The sequence below is a fragment of the Crocuta crocuta genome, unplaced genomic scaffold, assembly GCF_008692635.1.
Source record: "Crocuta crocuta isolate KB4526 unplaced genomic scaffold, BGI_CrCroc_1.0 scaffold64, whole genome shotgun sequence".
Taxonomy (NCBI): domain Eukaryota; kingdom Metazoa; phylum Chordata; class Mammalia; order Carnivora; family Hyaenidae; genus Crocuta; species Crocuta crocuta.
In genome coordinates this window covers 3234330-3256780 of record NW_027530640.1, presented here as the reverse complement: position 1 = coordinate 3256780, position 22451 = coordinate 3234330, and the positions used below count along the sequence as shown (strand labels likewise).

The 22451-nt window shown below is 34.8% G+C and overlaps 1 protein-coding gene across 1 annotated transcript in view; it reads right to left on the bottom strand.

The window, feature by feature from the left end:
- ADAMTS19 (ADAM metallopeptidase with thrombospondin type 1 motif 19) overlaps window positions 1-22451 on the bottom strand; it is a 245515-nt gene that overhangs the window by 51765 nt on the left and 171299 nt on the right. The window contains exons 16-17 of the mRNA XM_077768867.1: window positions 20194-20314; window positions 13787-13867 (exon numbers count right to left, since the gene is read on the bottom strand). Coding sequence (XP_077624993.1) covers window positions 13787-13867; window positions 20194-20314 — 202 coding nt within the window. The remainder of the gene's footprint in view (window positions 1-13786; window positions 13868-20193; window positions 20315-22451) is intronic.

Here is a 22451-nt window from a genome sequence, read left to right as displayed (position 1 = left end):
ATTTCTAAACTCATGGGTCAATGCTCTCTGGGGTAAAACAGGAGGCATTTCCTCTTCAGGAAGGTCCACGGTCACAGCAAATGCCATGAGCTCTCCTTTCCACAACTACACAGCCATGTTTATCTTTGCCTCCTCCAACCTTCTCTGGACATTTGATGTTGGAAACCCTTATTTTGGCCTGTAATTATTTATTCTTTAACAGATTGTTAAATCTGTTAGTCTTAAGACTATGTGTGTCTGAGATACTATATGTTTGCACGCATAGGAGGATTAGGAGGAACTTAAGAGAGGACCATGGGGTTCGAGAAGAAGGGGAAAAACATTGGGGGAGAGGGAGAGAGGCAAACCATGAGAGACTCTTGAATGCCGAGAACAAACGAAGGCTGATGGGGGTGGGCGGGAGGGTAAGGGGGGTGATGGGCATGGAAGAGGGCACTTGTGGGGATGAGCACTGGGTGTTATATGGAAACCAACTTGACAATAAACTATTAAAAAAAAAAGACTATGTGTGTCTGTGCAGTAATCCTATGAAGAATGTTACAGCTGATACTATATCTCATACATGCTCTGTGTCCCATGCCACCCAAAAGAGTGACTTAAGATAGATCCTTAAATAGCATTTAATAAACTGATCAGGATGACAAAGTTATATTCATTGCAAAACAATTTAAAGATGATGTATTGGTTTTTAAAATAGAACTCGAGATTCTTTAACGTCATCTTTGTGATTTGCTGTGTCCAAGAATGGAAGATACATGTTAATTCTCACCTGTACACATCCATCATTTATACAGGATTTACAGAATAACTTCATTTACCTCCATATTTTTTTTTTCCTTTTTTTTTTATCTGATCTCTGCTGCTACTTAAATAAGACCCATGACATGGAAGTGAGATGTCATAACTACCATTTAAAATACGGATTCCTTCTTATTTTGTTTCAAATGATTTTTTTAAAACTTAAACTTCCAGACTCTTCCACTTAATTGAATTCTCTAAGAGACAATTATATGAAGACTAATTGGAGGCTTTTATGTCATAGTTCAATGAAAATCTTTTGATAATGTAAGCCAATAAATCTTCCTAAATATTGTTTAAGTTAATCTCCATGTATTGAATATTTGACAGTCTCCAAGTCTTTCACATTGTAAATAATGCTCAGATAAATATACTGTATAATGTCTGTAGCTGAATATTTGCCTTGGACAGAGTCCCAGATTTGGAATTATAGACCCAAATATACTGCACATTTCAAGATTGTGAAAAATAATTTCAAATTGATTTTCACAAAGGGTGCATCACTTTAGGCTTCTGTAACAGTGAGAGTGAGAATACCCATCTTCAAATACTTCATGAAAGCAACTTTTTCTTGTATACTATTTCATCATGACTGAATAATTACTTATCAGCCATCAGCTATAAAGTAGGAAATACTCTACATTCCGGGAAATCCCCAAATTAACAATTATAAATATGTTATCTGGTTTTATCAAACTTCTAATCTAACTGGAATATGCTGAAACTCATGTGGGAAGAATGAAGAAAACCTGTCTGAAAGACATCATTTCCTGAGGATGTTCACCAGGGGAAAAGAGAAACAGAGAAAGAACATTCCAGACTGAGGGAGCTACACATGAGAAGGCCTTAAAGGTCACAGCTTGGTGAAAATCAGGGAGCAAGGGTGCAGGACACCAAATGTGCTGAAGGTGATCATGATAAGAGGAGGCTGGAGAGGTAAGGGATAGCTGGACCTTTTCAGCTTTGTTCATGTTTTAAGGGTTTTTTCCTAAGAAAAAATACAAAGCTAAATAAGTTGAAAAATATTACATAGAAATGGACCAATATGGAGCAAATGTGAATGGTGAAGACAGAATATAACATTAACACAGTAGCCCAACTGAAAGTAATGGTAGCTTGGATTCAGATATTGGAGAAAAATATCAAGAGGCATTTAGGAGTGAAACTGGTAATATGTGAGATGACTTGGGTGTTGTGGGTGAAAGGAAGTGTCAGGCATGATGCGACGCTTCCGGGATGAGAAAACAGGTGGGTTATGACAGAAAATAACGAGATGGGAAAGACTAGCAAAAGAACAGGTGTGTGAGGAGAAACACCAGGAGGCAGACTATGAACAATGTAGATTTTTAAAAAAATCTCGTTTAGTTGTTATTGGAGTTAAAGATATTTTTCATTTGCTTATTAGTCATTTGCATTTTAAAATTTAAATTATTAATTCTCTGTTAAGGCTTTGCTGAGGGATTTTTCTGGTGCTGATATTCCCATTATTATAAGTGATGTTATTGACAAAATTACTGAAATTTCTCATCAGTCTTAATTTCTACCAAATAATAACATTATTATGTACTACCCACAAAGTATGTTTTAGATAAATTGGAAAACATGTAGGCTTAAGATTTTATGAAAAATATGTAACTATTCATTTTTACTTTGAATTTTAAACTTGAGGGAGAAATAATGGTGACAGAAAACTCTTACCACTTTGTAAATAGCTATTGCCACCTACATACAAATGGATATACTTCAGATAATGCAAAACTGATTTAAAAAATGATTTCAACTAAAAGGTAAAATATCTTCTTATATTTCTCTAAGATCTATTAAAATATTTTAAGAAATCTTTTGGGCCTAGATTGGTAACTGTGGCTCATATAATTCCCTTTTTTTCCCTGTATTTCAACATATACTCAGGACACAATTATAGAGGAATAGTTCTTGAAAATCTCTAATAAAAATGCCTTTAAAAAGCTTCTGGGGATGGCTACAGTATGATGTTTAGAGTCAATTGATATTTCACAAATTCTGCATTCCCCCCAAATGGCACATACAGATACCTGAAAATCCACATAATTTATAAGCTTAATAGCAACCTCATAGGAAGAATTAACAGACTGAGTAAGTGATATTTCTTATTTTATGTTTCTGGTTTGAATTAATTAGCTTTAAAACTGTGTTTCTGGAAAACCTATTTCTGGCTATACCTTTATAAATGGCAGTGTTCTAACCCTCCAACTTTAAACAATGAAGACAAACAAAAGTGTATGAAACAACTGCTTTCAGACACTGGACAACGTCAAGAGAGAACTGAGGTCCCTAAGAGAGGGAGAACAAATATGATCTCTAAAGTTGTTTGACTTTCTGCCTGAAGATTTTTACTAGACCAAACCACAAGGAAGGGGAACTCAAGAAAAGCACAGATAAAATGGGCTTCAGTGAGATGACGACACAGAGAATGGAGTTCAAATTGGCTAAGGCATCTGGAATTTGTTTTACGGAGTACTGGAGAAGAGGGAGCTATGCGGAGTCAAGCTCCAAAAATCTGCAAAGGTGTTCCTTTGAGCCTGTGGCTAAATACCAAGGTGCAAATAAGTGTGGTGAGATTCCTCAAGGCTGGGAACAAGCAACTACATAAGGCCTGGAAACTATACAACTCCTAGATCTCATGTGGGGTTGGGAGACATACTAGTTTTATTCATTCAGAGTGGGTAGACCTTGCTAAACATACAGAGACTTCACTTGGGCACTTACAAAATGTGCACATCAGAAATAAGGCTGAATTAGTCCTAGAATAAAGGCTACCCTGGATCCACCCTAACAAAGCTTTTACAAAAGCAACAAGAAGTTAAGCTGATCTGCACTTAAATTAAGTGGGCAGCAAAACAACTCAACACTGAATATAAAAGAACAGTCATTCGGAACTGTCAGATTAACTGTCCAGCATCCAACCAAAAAATTACTAGATATGTGAAGGAGCCAGAAAATGTGACCCAGAATCAGGGAGAAAAGTCTGTTAATACAATGAGACCCAGAAATCAGAGAGATGATGAAACCAGCAGACCAAGACTTAAACAAACAAACAAAAAAAACCAAAACCAAACAAAAAAACCTATTATATATGTTCAGTATGCCCAAGAACTTGAAGAAAAATCTGTAATATTAAAGAGAAAAATGGAAACTTTAAGAAAAAAAGCAAATCAAACGCAGAATAGAAATACAAAATCTCTGAAACAATAAATTCACTAAACGGGCTTAAGAGCAGATTAGACATTGAAAAATAATTCAGTGAACTTGAAGAACAGCTGAAAGATTTGAAACCAATTGGAATTCAGAGAGACAAATAAAGGCTGGAAAAATGAAGTCACTCACAGGAAATGTGGTAAACTCACATAAGTGTAACTGGCACCCCAGAGAACAGGTTGTAGGCAGAATAATTATTTGAAGACATAATGCACCAAATTTTTCCAAATTTGATGAACATCACAAACTTACTGTACTATTCAGTACAATGGAACCCAGACAAGATAAGTACAAAGAAAGCCAAAACAAGACATATCATAATCAAACTGCTGGAATCCAATGATGGGAAGAATAATCTTCAGAGTGGCCAGACAGGAAAAAGGCACATTATATATAAGGAAAAAAAGATTACAAACTTTCTGGATATCCTGTGAGAACTAATATAAGCCAGAGACAATGAAACATTACTTTAAAGTGAAAAAAGCAAATAAAAAAAAGGAAAACCAAAGAAAATATAGAATTCTATATCCAGTGAAAATATCCTTCAGACAGGAAAAAAAAATACACTGTCAGAAAAACAAAATCTGAGAATTTTACTGCCAGCAGAGTTGCTCTGCAAGAAATGAAAAACACAGGGGTGCCTGGTTGGCTCAGTAAGGTTAGCGTTTGACTCTTGATGTTGGCTCAGGTCACAATCTTTTGGTTCATGAGATCGAGCCCTGCTTCAGACTCTGCATGATAGTGGAGAGTCTGCTTGGGATTCTCTGTCTGTCTCTCTCTTCAAAATAAGTAAATTAACGTTAACAAAAAAGAAATGTAAAAGGACAGATGTTCTTCAAGCTGAAAGGATATGGTTCCAGGTTGAAATGGGTACCTATGTGAAGGTATGAAGAATGTTGGCATCAGTAAGTGCATAAAAATACTTAAGTAATCTTTTTTGTTAATCAGTTCTTTATAGGATGATTGACTTTAAAGCAAAAATGATTACAATCTATTTTGGTGATTAAAGGATATATAGAAATAAAGTGATTATATGGAATGTAGAAATAAAATGCATGATAGCAAAAATTGGGGAAGCAGGTAAAGGGAAGTACACTGTTTTAAGGACCCTATATTGATGTAAAATGGTATAATATAATTTGAAAGGAGACTGTAAGAAGTTTAAAAAATGCATTTTGTAAATCCTAATGTGACCATTAAAGATATAAAACAAGAGCTATATACAGCTAAAAAGCAAATAAAAGAGATTAAGTGGAATGCCAAAAAATACTCAGTCTAATAGAAGACCGAGAAATAAGGAAAAAGGAATACAAAGGCATGGAAAACACAGAAAATAATTCACTGTGTCCCTAATTATGTTATTCAGTTTAGAAGAATGCACTTTACAAATAAAACATAGGTAGTAGATTAAACCTAAAAGGATAGGGAAATTTAAGCATGAGACACTGATGATAAAAATGATATATTGGCTACATTAATATCAGAGAGCATGGACTTCAGGGGTTTCCAGAGATAAAAAGGGAACTTTTCAAAATGCCATTTAAATTTAAATTACTTCAAATGTAAAATTCTAAATGAGATTAAAAATACATTAAGGAAACCATACAATCCTAAGTCTATAACAGAGAGAGCATTAAAGTGCATGAAGCAAGGGGGCACCTGACTGTCTCAGTCAGTAGAGCGTGAAACTCTTGATCTTTGGGTTGTAAGTTCGAGCCCCATGCTATGTATAGGGATTATTCAAAAATTTTAAAAAATCTTTAAGAAAAAGAAAAAATGCATGAAGCAAAATTGACATAATTGAAAGGAGATATACACGAGTCCACAATTTCAGTTAGAGATTTCAATCGTTCTCTTTCCTAATTTATAAAGCAAAAAGAAAATAAATAAGAATCTAGAAAATATAAACCAAATGGAGCTAAGTGATATTCAGAGAAGAGTCAGCAATTATAGAATATAATTTTTTTAAAGTATAAATGGAACATTAACCAACACAGGCCATGGGTCATTGAAACAAGTCTCAACTGAAATCACATTCATTGTATTTTATCACACAGATTTAAACTAGAAATCAGTAACAAAATATCTATTAAAAAACCTACAAATATTTGTACAAATAAATAGTACATTTACGTATAATCCATGGGTCAAATTAGCAAATTAAAATGGTACTTTGAAAATATTTTAAAATAAAAATACAGTATCTTTAAATTGTGATATGAAGCTAAAGCAGTATTGAGATAAATTGTCATAATAGCAAAGAAGAAAGGAGTACATTCAATTATGAGTTCCCCCTTAAAATGGATAAAAAAGAGCAATTCAAACCTAAAGTAAACAGGAAGAAAAATGAAGAGTTGAAGTCAATTAAATAGAAAGTAAAGTAACAACAAAGGCATCAATGACACCAAAAGTTGGGTTATTTTAAAAAAATCAAACATAGACATTGCAGTACAATAGGAAAATATGATTTTAAAAAAGCTGCACAACAAAAAATTTGATAAGGTAGAGAAATGGGTTCGTTCTTTGAAGACATCAATTACCAAATCTGATCCAAGAAGACCACCTGGATGGTCGTATATATACATACATGCATACATATGAGTGTGTACACACACACACACACACACACACACACACACAGTGAAGAAATTAACTTGGGGTTTAAAAACCTTCTCAGAAAGAAAATACCAACATTCAAACTTTTAAGAAAAAATACTATATTTTAAACAAAATATAAAATAGAAGAGGAAGGGCTTGTTCATTAAATGTACTAAAAATAATTTTTCTTAAGATAGATAACATACTGGGGGGCCTGGGTGGCTCAGTCGGTTAAGCCTCCAACTTTGTCTCAGGTCATGATCTTGTGGTTCATGAATTCAAGCCCTGCATCAGGCTCTGTGCTGAGATGTGGAGCTGGGAGGCTGGAGCCTGCTTCAGATTCTGTCTCACTCTCTCTCCCTCCCTCCCTCTAGTTCTGTCTGTCTGTCTGTCTCTAAATAAAGTTTAAGAAAAGATAACAAATATAAATACCTGCATTTTATTGTGACCTTCATAAGTAACAGATTGATTAAGACTATTTATTTGTATCTAGGGTCACTTGGGTGGTTCAGAGAGTTAAGTATCCCACTTCCACTCAGGTCATGATCTCAAGGTTCCTGAGTTTCAGCCCCGCATCAGGCTCTGTGCTGACAATTTAGAGCCTGGAGCCTGCTTCAGATTCTGTGTCTCCCTCTCTTTCTGCCCCTGCCCCACTCATGCTTTATCTCTCTCAAAAATAAATAAGCCTTAAAAAAAGGATTTACTTGTATCTGTTAGGAAAATTACATTCTTATATGTTTTAAAGACAAGTTTTTTAAAAAGATAAGTTTTTGCAAATATTTATCTGACCTTATGGCTTGCCTTTTCATTTTCTTAATGGTGTCACTTAAAGAGCAAGAGTTTTACTTTTGGTGAAATCAAACACATTTATTTTTGGATGAAGGGGGTGGTATTTTTGCACATCTATTTTAAAGAATTCCTTGTGAAACACAATGTCTTAAAGGTTTTCTCATGTTTTTTGCCAGAAGTTTTAGAGTTCAACTTTTTTGCTTAGATCTCCAATCCATTTTGACTTAATTTTTATGTATGATAAGAGGTAGGGATTAAGGTTCAATTTTTTTGTCCTCACATAGATACCCAGTTATTCCAGCATTATATGTTTAAAGAATTATCTTTCTCTTCTGTACTACCTCAGCACTATGGTTCGAAGTCAGTTCATGCCCGTAGATGTGCTTAATTTCACTATAATGATAAATTTGCCATTTTTTCTTCATCAATTTTTGCTTTCAAACTATATCCCTGGGTTCATATAATTATAATGTTATAATATCCTTATGATGACTTAAATTCCTAGATAATTATTCTGTGACTTCTTTTACCTCAGACAATGCATCTTCCTTTAAAGTGAGTTCCAATTTATATTAGTAGGACTCTATTAGTATTCATTTGGTTTGCATTTTTTTAGTATAGGTTTCCATTCTTTGATTTTCAGTTTTTGTGAATCTTATGTGAGTACCATATACCTGGATTATTTTTAAAAACCAGTCTGATAATTTTTCTCCTTTAACTAGAGATTTTAGTTTTAAAATGCTTATTAATATTGCTAGTACGTTTTATTTACACTACCTTGTTTTGTACTTTCTTTTTTTTCCTTTTTGCTATATATTTCTATTATTTCATTCTATCTTGTATTTCACTGATTGAATTTTTAAAATTTTCTTTTAAAAATTGTACTTAGTTATTTGAATAGGTGTTCAGTCCACTTTTGCTTATTCTTATTGATAAATCTTTTTTTATATTTTGAAACAACCCTAAGACTTTTGTATTTTCAATATATGATAAAAATATATATCTGGTTCTGCTCTCCCTTATTTTTACTGTTTATTTATGTTTACTGCTCATAGTGTCTATTTCCTTTTATGTTTTCTGAATGCTTCTTTACTACAAAATTATATTTGTTGAACCTTATAAAATTCCTTGGAGGCCTGGTTTGAAGGTGTATTACTTCCAAAAGGATTTGCCTTTGCATATGCCAGCCACCTTTGTAACTATATTAAAATAAATGTCTTGGAGTTTTGGACTTCGTAATTGGGTAAATTGGTGCTATTGAATTCAGAGGAACATTTTCTTTGGGTTACAAACCCTCAGGGAGGTTGATTTTCTACTTCCATCGAGTATCAAAATTAACACCAACACATTTCCTTTTGTTTTTTGGTGGTGCAAATGCATTTCTTTGTCTCCTTCATGCTGAGCTTCTAGTAACTCTGGGGTCCGGCTTTACGGTAGGCACTTCCTGTTAGAGCCTCTACTTTATAGAGCCTCAGGCTTTGTTTTCTGTCCACAGTGTGTCCTGTGCTCACAATCTTACCTGGTCACCAGGATTAAGCTCAAGTGGGGTTTTGGTCAGCCTAATACCTGGCTTCTTGTTCTCACTTTGTTCCTTAATTTCTTTCCAATTTAGAGCTAAGTTTAAAAAGTGTTCTTTTCTTCCTCCTTTTGTAATTTGCTCAACAGTTTATATTGTTTTTAGTGAAAAGTTTTTCCATAGTGGTTTGCAGGCAAAACTTCAGGCAAGGTAAATGGACTCATATGATCTTGTTTATTAGACTTTTAAAAACCATAAGCTATAATGATTTTTGTAAAGATATAACATACGGTCCATCTGAACTTCTCTCCATTCTGGACTTCCTGATTAATTATTAACAAAACAATTGAGCCATTATATTCAGAAACAGATAATAATTACATATGGAAATACAATTCAGTGAAGAATGAAAAAGAATAATTGTACTGGGAGGGAATTAACTGTCTCCAATGAAATAATATATAGTTTTATGTAGACAAGTTAATTTGTTAAAGAAAGATCAGTTTGCCAAGAAATAATCCATTCTCCTGATGCTGCTTTACATAAAGAGTTTCAATAACTTCCTTCCAATGCCCAAAGAAGCCTTTAGGAAATGTGGTTTATGATATGTATTCTCTACGATAGGTCTGAACTCTAAGATTTTAGGCTTAAAATTGGGGAATTTAATACTGTGTCATTCCCCCCCCAAATCTGCCCTTCATCTACATGTGTGCTATCTCAGTAGACACCATTATTATTTTCTCAGAAACATAGAAGTCATCCTTGAACTTCACCTTCTATCCACACATCCATATTCACCAAGTTTCATGAGTTCAACTACTTCAATGTCTCTAGAAGCCACTGGGTTCTTCCCATTCCCAGTCTCTGACTGGATCCTGCAACTGGTAACTTTGTCTTCATCCTTGCACTCTTCTAATTCATCCGGTTAGTTGTGATTTCCTCAGTTAAGAAATTTATTTTCAACACGAATCTCCAGAGTAGTATCCAGGCTGTTCAGGAGCACTCATGCTATTTCCTTAGGAAGTAAAAGACCCTAGTAATGTATGCTTAATTCTAAGCACAAAGAAAACTGACAATCATGAGGCTAGATACTTAACAAAGACAAAGGATTCTGGGGTGTCTGGGTGGCTCAACCAGTTAAGTGTTCAACTCTGGCTCAGGTGATGATCTCACGGTTCATGGGTTCGAGCCCCAAGTCAGGCTCTGGGCTGACAGCTCAGAGCCAGGAGCCTGCTTCAGATTCTGTGTCTCCCTCTCTCTCTCTCTCTCTCTCTCTCTCTGCTTCTTTCCCGCTTATGCTCTCTCTCTCTCAAAAATAAATAAACATTAAAAAAACTTTAAAAAACAAAGACATGGGATTCCATTTTTAAATTAAATGCTTTTCTCATAACAAAAAATCGTTGGAGGTTTATGTTTAGAGATATATATAAAGGAAAGATGGATTCTGGTACATCCACAGGTAGTGACTGGAGAAGAAACCCATCATTTTGTAATTTATGTTCCCCTGATTAATAGTATACAATTGGTCTCATTAGTTACGAAATGGGGGAAAAGAGGGAGTCTGGGGGAAGTTCAAGAAAAATGTGTTCATATAGAACACGCACTTTAAAATCACAAGTATAATGTGAGAGACGATGAATTAAAAAAAAAAAAAGGAAAAAGAGACAGTAGGAAGCAGATACAATGGCCACACTGCTTGAGCTTAAATCTAAGATCATAGTATTTTAGATGTATGATCTAGGGAAAGAAACTTAAACTCTCTGGTCCTCTAGTTTTTGATTTAAAAAAAAATTAGTGGTGCTTGCTTCATAGACATGTGAAGATTTATTTTGCAGATATATTTAATGAACTGACCCATACTAATTACTGTACAAGTATGAACCATCTTTTCTTAATTAAAACTCACTCAAAAAAAGTCTTCATTACTTTCTGTGTATCAGAGTCTGCTTTAGTTACTGAGGATAAAGCTATGAGCAAAATGGTCCCTGCCTTCAAAATTAACACTAGAGATACACAACATATAAGCATGTGTGCAAACAGACAAGAAAATTCAGAAGGTGGTAGATGCTCTAAAGAAAATAAAGCAGGACAACGCAGCGGAGAGTAGCCTGACTGTGGGTCACAATGGTTATGGAGAGCAAGTGACACATCTGAGTAACTGACAGGACTTGCTGGTGTATTAGAGTAATACAGGCAGTTATCAAGGAGAACTAGTTCTGGTATAAACTCCTGGACAGAAATAAGTGACTGTGGGGTCATAAATAATGGCCCTTGAAAAGATACCCATGTTGTAAAAGATGGGTATCAGATAAAAAAATCTTCTCTGACCACAATGGGAAATAAGTTAGAAACCAGTAACAAGGAAAACTGGAAACGTCACAAATGTGGAAATGATACCACACACTCCAAAAGCCAATGGATCAAAGAGTAAATTACAAGGGAAATTAGAAAATATTTTGAGACAAGTGGAAATGAAAGTACAACATGGCAAAATGGAGAGGACATAGCAAAAGCAGTGCTGTGGGTGGAAACTTACAGCAACAAACACTTACATTAGAAAAGATCTTATAAAGTTAACAACCTAAATGAGAGATAAATGAAACAGAGGATAGAAAAGTAATAGAAAAAAGTCAACAAACCCAGAAATTGTTTTTCTGAAAAGATCAACAAAATTCACAAAACTTTAGCTGCACTGACTGAGAGAGAAAAAAAAAGACAACTGAAAAGTCAGGAATGAAAGTGGGGACATTATGACTGATGCTGAAGACAAAAAAAGGATGATAAGGAATTTACTCTAATAACCCTCACACCAGTCAGAATGGCTCCTATCAAACAGACAAGAAATAATAAGCTTTGGCGAGGATGTGGAGACAAAAGAAGCCTCAGGTACTGTTAGTGGGAATGCAAACTGGTGCAGCCACTGTGGAAAACAGTATGGACATTTCTCAAAAAATTAAAAATAGAAATGCCATGCGATCCAGCAATTCCACCTTTAGGTACGTACCCAAGGAAAATGAAAACACTAATTCAAAAAGATATATGCACCTACATGTTTATTGCAGCATTATTTACAATGGCCAAGATATGGAAGTTAATCTCTGTGTCCACTAAGAGAGAAAGGAGATACGGTGTATATATTCAATGAAATATCACTCAGTCATAAAAAAGAATGAGCTCTTGTCCTTTCTGAGGACATAGGTGGGCCTAGAGAGTATGATGCTAAGTGAAATAAGTCAGACAGAGAGAGGCAATGTGATTTCACTTCTATGTGTAATCTTAAACAAACAGAAACAGACTTGTAAATACAGAGAACAAAGTGGTAGCAGCTAGACAGACAGGGCAGTGGAGGGATGGGCGAAATAGGTAAAGGGGATTAAGAGGTACAAACTTCCAGTTATAAAATAAGTAAGTCATAGGGATTAAAATTACAGCATCAGGAATACAGTTAATTATATCATGATAAGACTATATGGTAATAGAAGGCAACTCCATTTGTCACTGTGCAATGTATAAAACTGTGCAATGTATAAAACTAACTGTCCAATCACTATATTGTGCACCTGAAACTAATATAACATTGTATGTCAACTATACTTCAATAAAAATTTTAAAAATTCGTATGCTAACAAATTGGATAACCTGAAAGCAAAATGTACAAATTCCTGGAAATATAAAACTTACCAAGACTGAATCGCACATATTTATACCTAGCAAGGACACTGAATCAGTAATCAAAAGTATCCTCCAAAAGAAAAGCACTGGATGTTATGGCTTCACTGATAAATTCTATGTAACGTTTAAAGAAGAACCAACTTCAATCCTCACATTTTCCAAAGAAATGAATTGGAGGGAAGACTTCCATTCACACTTATGAAGCCTAACTCACTTTTGATGCCAAAGCTAGACAAAGACACTACAAAACAAAAGAAAGAAAGAAAGAAAGAAAGAAAGAAAGAAAGAAAGAAAGAAAACTACAGACGAACTTCCCTTATGAACATTGATGCAAAAATTCTCGACAATAGCAAACCAAATTCACAAGCATAAAAGGCATTCAAATCAGAAAGGAAGAAATACAATTATTTCTGATTGCAGAAGATATGATCTTATATGTAGAATATTAACTTTTACCTGACCTAATCACCTAAGATCCCTTTATCTGTGGATGCCATGACTACAGAAGACCATTTCATATGACTTAATTGGTTTGTGACTTTGATATATGAGCAATATGTATTTTGACAACTATTTTCTCTCATATATTTAAAGTCATTAATTGGCCTAATTAAAATAGCTGATATAATTCTTTCCATAGGCAATACCTAAACACTTAAAATATTCTCTTCATAGGTGAATGCACCTAAAGGGAGCCAAAAAACAGTATCATTTCCCATCAAAAGATTAAATCCTTTCAGTATGTCAGAATTTTTTGAGAATCCCACAAGATCTTCTATTTCTAAAGGAATCATATGTGCACACACATATATGCATTTGCATATGCAATAAACATGAATGTGTATATGCATATATGAAATAAACATGTTTATGAAATATATGTCTGCATATATGTGAAATAACACATACCTAAATCCTCCAATGAGGTTTTTTTTCTTATAACACGGACTAACATGTGGAAGCAATTTATACTCTCCCCAAAACACAGACAACCAGATTGCTTTCACTATGGTAAGTCCCCGGGAGAGAAGGAAAGAAATTCCTATTCGATATGACGAGAGGTACTTCCTGGGAAATTCAAACATGTAACTAGAAACAGATTGATGTCCTCGTCATTATACAACTATCAGGGCAGGGAGTGGGGCTCGTACTTGGATCGGCTCTGTGTCAGGTTACCTAAATAGCTATGTGCCGGCTTTTCCTCCACAACTTTGATTCTTCTGGCTCCAGCAGGTATCACCAGCACTTCTACATAACCTGTAAGAGTCAATAAAACACGAAATAAATCTTGAATTCTTTTAAGATCTCTTTTCTTAATTGACTTGCCCTTTTCTTTCTTTTGGTTTTGGTTTTTGCTATGATATTTCAGTACCTATGGAAAGAAAAAAAATTGCATATAAGAGCTGTCATCATTGCAAGGGGAGAAGTTTCTTGGAAAGATGTCGAGTCTACAGCAGTATTAAGGGCAAAAAGGTAACTGCATTTTATGTTAAAAAAAAAAACAAACCCTCACTGGTCTCTTAAGAATTAGGAGAGGGAAAAACCACAATGGTACAGCTCAGTTAGAAACACAATAGATCATGGAACAAAGTAAGTAACTTCAGATTTTGCTCATGAAACTCCTTTGAGTGAGAATGTGTGGGGAAAAAGGCAAGAATACAGCTGGTGGGCTCAGGTCCCTGGAGTGCCTTAGGACAGGACAAGAGAGACCCAAGCACTCCCTGAAGAGATTAACAAAGGGTTTTGAAACTGGGGTTGGAGACAAGTAAGTGTAAAGTAAGTGTAAGGTCGTATCTAGCAATCTAGCGTCACCCTAAAAGACGTCAAAGGGCTAGAAGCAAGACCCAATTATGTGTTTCTTAGAAAATGTTTTTTAGCAGAGGTTAGGAATGTAACACTTGAAGTGAAATAAGATAATAAGATAAAGTGAGATAGAAGAGAGTTTGCAGAAGAAGTCACAATTAAGACTTCATACAGTATAGAATAGTGATTGAACAGACACCTACTTTTGGCCTAGTAGTTATGTTTTAAATTTTAATATTATAATATATATGATAAGATAATGATATTTAATATTCTTCTGAATATTTGTGTAGCTCCATGTATCTGATCAAAGTCTAACTTCAAAGCTAATAAAAAGGCACAATAACTAATCCCAGAGTTGTCACCTGTTGATTAATTTTTCAAATTCCTGAAACAGTTTACAATTATTGGTGTAAACCCAAAGGTAGACACACCCCACCCAGTGTCAGTAGCTGGAATTTGAGGGACATGCTTTTTGAATCATAATTTCCATTAGCAAACACTGCTTATCCACTTTAACAATTTATAGCAAACCAAATCATACAAGCACTATCATTTTGATCATGAACAATGTAGGCAGCGATAGAGTAGAAACAAATGTTTTCTGCCAATTTATACACAGAAGTGCGGTAAGAAGATCTGTGCACTCAATGAGCTCATAATGAAACTGGAAAGACAAGGCAAAAATACCTTATATAAATATGAATTAAATAAAACTTCAAAAATTATGTAAAAAAGATCATATGCAAGATGATATGGTTAATTCCCTGGTTAAAAATATAAACCACTATTTCAACATTCCTCCTTCCCTGATTACATCATCAGTCAAAAGGTTCGCTGCTACTTTTAACTCACGGAAGTGGGACTTATTTTGTTTGCCTTTTAAATTGTTATATACATTACTCATGTTTGAGAAACACTGACATCAACTAGGATCACTCAGATTCCGAGAAGAGAACATTTCATAGAATCAAGGAAAGCTTCACAAAGAAGTAAACAGAGGAGCTGTCATTGAAGAATGGACAGGGTTTGGGTATGTATTAAAAAAGTATGAGTTCGCCGCATGAAAGGAAAAGTAAGAGAGTAAGTAATATTTTTAGTAGCACATACATAAAATAATTGTCAGAAAGAGAAGATGTTAGAATATGTCTCTATTGGAGAGAGTTTTAATGCATGCCCAAGATACTGAATTGATCCATCTGAAGTTAGAGAACATTCTATAGCAAGGAACTTGGTAATCAGATACTGGTTTGGAGAAACCTTATCTGAGAGCAGTATGCAGGATGCCTAGTGATAGAGGTGTGGAGAACAGCATTGGGAAGCTAACGCAAAAGTCCAGGAGCACTAAGGAAGAAAATCCAGAAGGCCCTGGGGGGGTGGGGGGACACAATCTGAATGGATAACCAACAGAAAATGGGGAAATAAACATTGAACACACAGCTTTCTTATTACTTACGTGCGAATGTGGCCACTGTTTATAAGAAAATCGAAGTCAAGCTTTGATAGTTCTGAGCAGTTTGACTTCGCAATTTATACTTAATAAAACAACATAACGCATTAGTAAAAATACCTAATAAGAACTCTAGAACATCTGAACTCCAGAGAAAGATCAGGCTAGTGGAGTACTTTTGTGAAGTGGTAAGATCAGCCATGGAAGTAACTGGAGAAAACTGAGGAAGAAGAGAAGTGAAGGACTCAATGTAGGACAGTCATAGTTTTAAAGAGCGAGAATGAAAATAAAAAGGAATCCAGAGAAGGAATAATCACGAGAAGAAGGAGATTGGCACAGTGGGATCCCACTGATTGGATTCTCTTAAGAGGAGCTGTTGGTCAACTGTGTCAAAAGCTGTAGAAACTCAAAGAGAAAGATGACTAGAGAGAGCCCATTGGATGTCACAATCAAGAGGTGACTATTAATCTCTGAGTAAAGAAATTTAATAAAGTATTTGGAGAAGATGTTAAATTTCAGGATGTTGAGAAAGAAGAGGAGAGAGAGAGAGAAGCAGAGGGAGTTACTGTAAATTTCCATTTGAGTTTACCAATAAACTCAGAGGATTGCTGTACATTAGGACAGTAGTTATGTTTAAGTTTATAGTTCTATCTAGAACAACTGTCTATCACTCAACTGGAATGGCTTAAAGGACAGATGAGTTAGACTGAGTTTAAAGAAAAAATAGAGAAAGAGAAATACTAAGCAAAATGATTTGAAGAGAGATAGCCAATGAATGATAGATATTTTTCAGTGAATAAGTCATTTAGCATGATTGAGAATGTGCATTTTTAAATTTAATTTTTATTTTATTATTTTATTTCTTAAAGGTTTATTTATTTATTTTGAGAGAGAAAGAGAGAGCACGAGCAGGGGAGGGACAGACGGTGACAGAGAGAGTCAAAATCTCAAGCAGGCTGTGTGCTATGAGGGCAGAGCCTGATGCCGGTCTCGATATCATGAACAATGAGCTCACGATTTGAGCTGAAATCAAGAGTTGGTTGCTTGACCAACTGAGCCACGCAGGTTTTCCAGAATGTACATTTTTAAAGCAGTGAATATGCGAGTTGCTACTGCTGAGTTCAATAGTTGGAATAAAGTCTGTGATGTCAAAGTTGTAAATCTGATCCTCACGTAGGAGAGCTGGCTTTGGACACAGGAACATCCTACTTAATAAGCAGAGATCCCATTCTTAAACAGACTTATTAAAATGCCAACAGCAATCATTATTTTCACGGTAGTAATAATGATAAATGTCACATTTTGACTGGTTATGTGCTAGTCACTATTATAGGCAATTTACATAAATTATTCATTTAATCATAATAGTAACATCCAAGGTAGATACTACATTTCTCATTTGATAGATGAGAAAATAAATGGAAAGGGAAAAGTTACCACTTTCAAGACTACTTTGTCATTAATTAGCTGACTGAGGCTGTGACCTCAGATCTGTCTAATTTCACTATGGGCTTTGAGCTATGACCCGCTGCTATTATTTCATGCAATAGAATCCATAACACTATGACTCTCCCACTGCTGTGCCAAACATACAAACAAAAAGTCTAGGAGGATGTGTTCCTTATAGAGGATCAGTATCATCATCTCTTATGCTAAGAATAACACATTTTATGCCCATTTCCTTCTTTGTGTATATTGATAACTATCTAGTTCCATAATCAGCCAAATATACAATTTATCTTTAAAAGTTCCTTTAAAAATTATTCCACATCTAGGCAAGTTACAATGAGACATGATAAATGCACTACGAAAAAAAACCCTCTTCAAGTTTATTTCCTAGCTCCAAGAAAAATGATTTAGCAAACTCTAAATAGAGCAAAGGGACTGAAAACACCCACATGTGTCTGCACATGTGTTACTCATACAGTATTTACAGTGTCCATGGCCAACTAGACCAAATAAGGCTACAATTCCTTCAAGAAATTCTAGGAAGTCCATAAACTATAAGGATAAAATTGTCTCAAGAGAAATGAACAAAACATTCCCTAAATCACAAGGATATGAAGCCCATGATATAATTAAGGGCTTAATACAGATATTTGTTTTTTAAACTTCCTAAAATATAGTGTTTCATTATTAATTACATTGATAAATATTAATGGATCCCACACTGTGTTGGTCAATGGGAATATGGTGTTAACCAAAAAGAATCATGAGATCTTTCCTCATTGATCTTAAAGCCTAACAGGGAAAGAAAGATTAATAAATGTAAATTTACAAATGTGATTAGAACCTCACCATATGGATACAAATATGGTGCCACTAAACTAGTTGTTAGTGAAAGGGGGTAGAGGTCTTCAGTGCTCACTGAAGTAGTAACATCTGAACTGAGATCTAAGGGATGTCTAGAAATTAACCAGCAAAGCTAAGAGAAAGCTAACAGACCCATATTTTAAAATGCAAGGTGCTGAAGGGAGCATGGTCAGTTTGAACAGCTGTAAGAAATTTGGAGAGGAAAGGGATGATGGTGTCAGATGATGCCAGAGAGACAGGTAGGTACAATATCATGCAGGACCTCATGATCCAAACTAACAATTCTAGTCTCTTCCCTGAGAGCCATGTGAAGCCAGCATAGAGTCAGAAGGAAGAAAGCAACATTATTAGTCTTCGATACCCTCAGTATCTTCGCCATCTCAGACATTTTCCAAATAATAGATTCCATGAACACGAGTTACCAACAGCAAATGAACAAAAGTAGAAATTAAAGTGCAATACAAACAAAAGAGGTTTGCAGTAAGAATCTGGGGAAAATGCACCCATATAACTACAGTTAGAGAAGAAAGCAATTTTTAAAGTGGTATTTCTGTTTTCTATGCTCAGTGGAAAAATCCAGTGTTATTATGACTAAATAAAAATATCAGTGCTGAATGTCTATCAGTAATTCAGTGAACTGTTTCCATGTACAGTAAATAACCAGGCAAGAAAAGTCTTCAATAATTCTCATATCTTTAAATCTCTTTGGTCTTTCAGGCTTCATTTGAACTTCTATACTGTAAACCCTCCTCTAATACAATCATCCTGACAAGGTTATTATAATTGTACTTTTTAGTTGAAAGTCTGAGAGGCTATTATAGTTAAGTATGATTTTTCTAAACGAAGTCTGGCAGATTTTGACTTGTAGGACCTGTCACATTTTTCACAGCTTTGGAAGGCTGAGGGTTTTGATCTACACTTTACCCTGGGCCTCAGTTATTTTTAGGCTTCAAGATCTCTAAGCTCACTTATCTTTTATTCTGCTGGGGCCTAGAAAATAGTTATATTCAACTTTAAACGGCTATGTCTAATTTTCTTTTCCGAAGGACACTTTTATCTAGAAGGAACTCCATTTTCTTGGCTATTCAAACACAAATGGTTGTTCTTTGTAATCAAACTAATACATACTTTAGTCTTAGGTTTTTTGATATTTGAACAAGAAAAGAATTTAAAATAGGAAGAAGCTGAGAATGCAGTACAAGCATGCTAATAATGATGAAAATATAATCATACGTATAAGGTAGTTTAAAAGATAGACATCCAGGTAAGATACAATTGTAAATGCCTGCTTCCTCCCAGTATGCTTGAGGACCTGAGTGTTAGGCGTTTTCTGTATATAAAGCAAATCCGTGTGTTATTATATTTCAGTATAGACAACATCAGTTTTTGTGGTGGATCACTTTAAAACTCACACTACATAGATCATTCATGGTCATTTCATTCTCCCATCCCCTGGGTACCAGCATGTAGAGATGACGAAACAAGAGAAGAAAGGATGGCTTCCCACTATTAATATATCTGGAACATCTTCTGACTCTCCACTATGCTACACTGCTACAGACTCTGTTTCCAAAATTTTCTTCCTTCAAATTGAATAAAAACAGTTTAAAAAAAAACAAACAAAATGGAAAGCTGAAAACCTGAAGACTAATATTCTCAGTAACTGTTCCACACTGCTAGAAATCATTATTCTCTGTTAGACATGAGGCTTTGCATTGGAGAATAATATCTGTAGAAACCTGATAGCATTAGCCAATGCAAATTAGATTATTCCCTTTCTGCTTCAATATATTAAATGCATAACAGATGACTTCATATTTACGTTACTGGGACATGGGCTTGTTAGAGTTTCTGGCTCATGTCACAGGTATTGCATGTCATCACGAAAATTCACTCAATATCCATTACAAAAGCCTTTAATGATGGAGTCAGAACTGTGATTTTTTAAGTCAACTTCAATGTACTCTTTTCCCCAAAGACTGTTTAGATTTATTGTTTTAATTAAAAAGATAATTACCTGCTCCTCTGGTGTGATTAAAATCTCCTTTAATAATTTTGCATGATTTTCCATTGCCATTGCATACACCACAATGATCTTCCCTTGCAAGGGACCCTAAAAAACCATCACAGCCAACTTTCTGTAATGAGAGATTGACAGTACATTATAAAGTGAGGGTTTTTTTCCACTTTTGCTTTTTTAACCACTAATTTAGAATGAACCTAGTATCTACACACTAGACACATTTAATTGACCAATGAGTAAAATGTCATATTCTCTGGTGCAAATTAACAGAGCAAGCTCATGTTGAATGGCATCACTGGTAAAGTAACCAAATAGCAGGATAGCAATGAGAATGTTTTTCTCATAGTAAGAATTAAATGGTACCTTAAAGCAATTTGGAAGAAAAATTATTGAGGCAAATGCAATTTATATAAATCCCCAAGGAAATCACATTTCTATTAAGTATAACATGATTAAACTACTTCACTCTACTAAACATAGCACAGATATACTCATACATGGAAGGCTTCACTTCTTAAAGTGGTTGTAAACCAAATGCTCAATTATTAAAGATTAACTTTGTGAAAATCAAACATAAATGCTCATTTTCACTATAGTTCACGAATAAACTTCTATCCTCATGTTCTTTGGCGTCTAGCATGGCTGCTATAAGAAAATATAAACAGTGGGGACATTCATTTTAATTTGTTTCCAGAGGAATTATGTTAAGACGAATCTTCTGGGAAAAAAATCATCCACTCCTTTCTAGTGAATAATGTTGGTCTCCCACTGATGTTCAGAAAATATGATTACATATTAGAATGCAAAGTTGTACATACTCAAAGGGCAGAATTTAATATGTCAATACTGTCAGAAATAAACGGTAGGATTACACAATTACCCTTAACCAAGGGGTTGCATGAGAGATTGATGATATAGCCATTTATAACAATTTACAATTATTTTAGAGGAATTTTTAAAATATTCTATGAAACAGGAAGAAAACCAGGGTTTTTTTTTATATATTTAGTGTTAGGGATGCAAGCGGATTATAAAATGCAGCTGCATGATGAATATCCTGAGAAAGCAAAAATCACATTAAACCTGCATAATATAGCATCCTTTCCTTTTATCCAGGGGGATATATCAGTGTCAAGAGGTAAACAAAGCAATGCATTAGAGGAAAAGCCTGATCTGCAAATCAAAGCTTATTCAAGGAGAAATACCATCACAGGAAATTCTCAAAATATAACAAAGGTAGGGAAAGAGCTCACTAAGCAGGTGCCATGAAAAGACCTGAAAGTCCTGGTGTGAGGGGGAAAAAAATCCCTCATTTACATACAAATGAGGACAAATTTACAGTAGAGTTTCGAGTGGTTTTGAAATGATAAAAACAACTCTAATGCTCTCTCTTTAGTTTGTTTCTTGGTAAATACAATAAACTCAATAAATAGTAGTTAAATGACTAAATAAATTAGTACCTACTAGTTTATTAATTTTTTTTCCAACCCTTTAACTGGGATACTATATGTCTGTAAAGCCAGGGATGGACATAATGTCATAGCTCAACAATCATGTATTTTAAAATAAGAATCAAAGATTTTTTATTTTGTGATTTATAGTCTCAAGTACCCATACTTATCACAGTATACTTATATATCTCCAAAAATTGAGGATGAATGACTTTGAGAAGGTAATGTAATTTTTAATTAGTGGCGGCCACTTGAAATACCACTGGCATCCTGGAGATGGGCAGATAACATGATAATATAGAAGAGAGTTTTCTATCCTTTTCCAGGACAGAAATATCACAGAGACAAAATTGGTCACAAGGAGAAAGCTATTTTTCTTTTTTTAATTTTTTTAAAGTTTATTTATTTATTTTTAGAAAGAGAGAGAACGAGCAGGGGAGGAGCAGAGAGAGAGAGAGAGAGAGAAAGAGAAAGAGAGAGAGAGAGAGAGAGAGAGAGAGAGAATATCCTAAGCAGGCTCCGCACTGTCAGCATAGACCCTGACATGGGGCTCAAACTCATGAACTGTGAGGTCAGGATCTGAGCCAAAACCGAGTCAGATGCATAACGAACTGAGCCACCCAGGCACCCCAAAAGCTATCTGTTTTCAACTGCCCTTCTTCATCTGTCTCCAAGTTTACAATTCTACATTCAGTTTCAGCGCTATGTATTTGGTATAGCAAAATCTGAAAAATAGGAGGTTGTGAGAAAGAAAAAAAGTAGCATGCTTTTTTAATTATATGGAAAGACTGAATGTAGCAT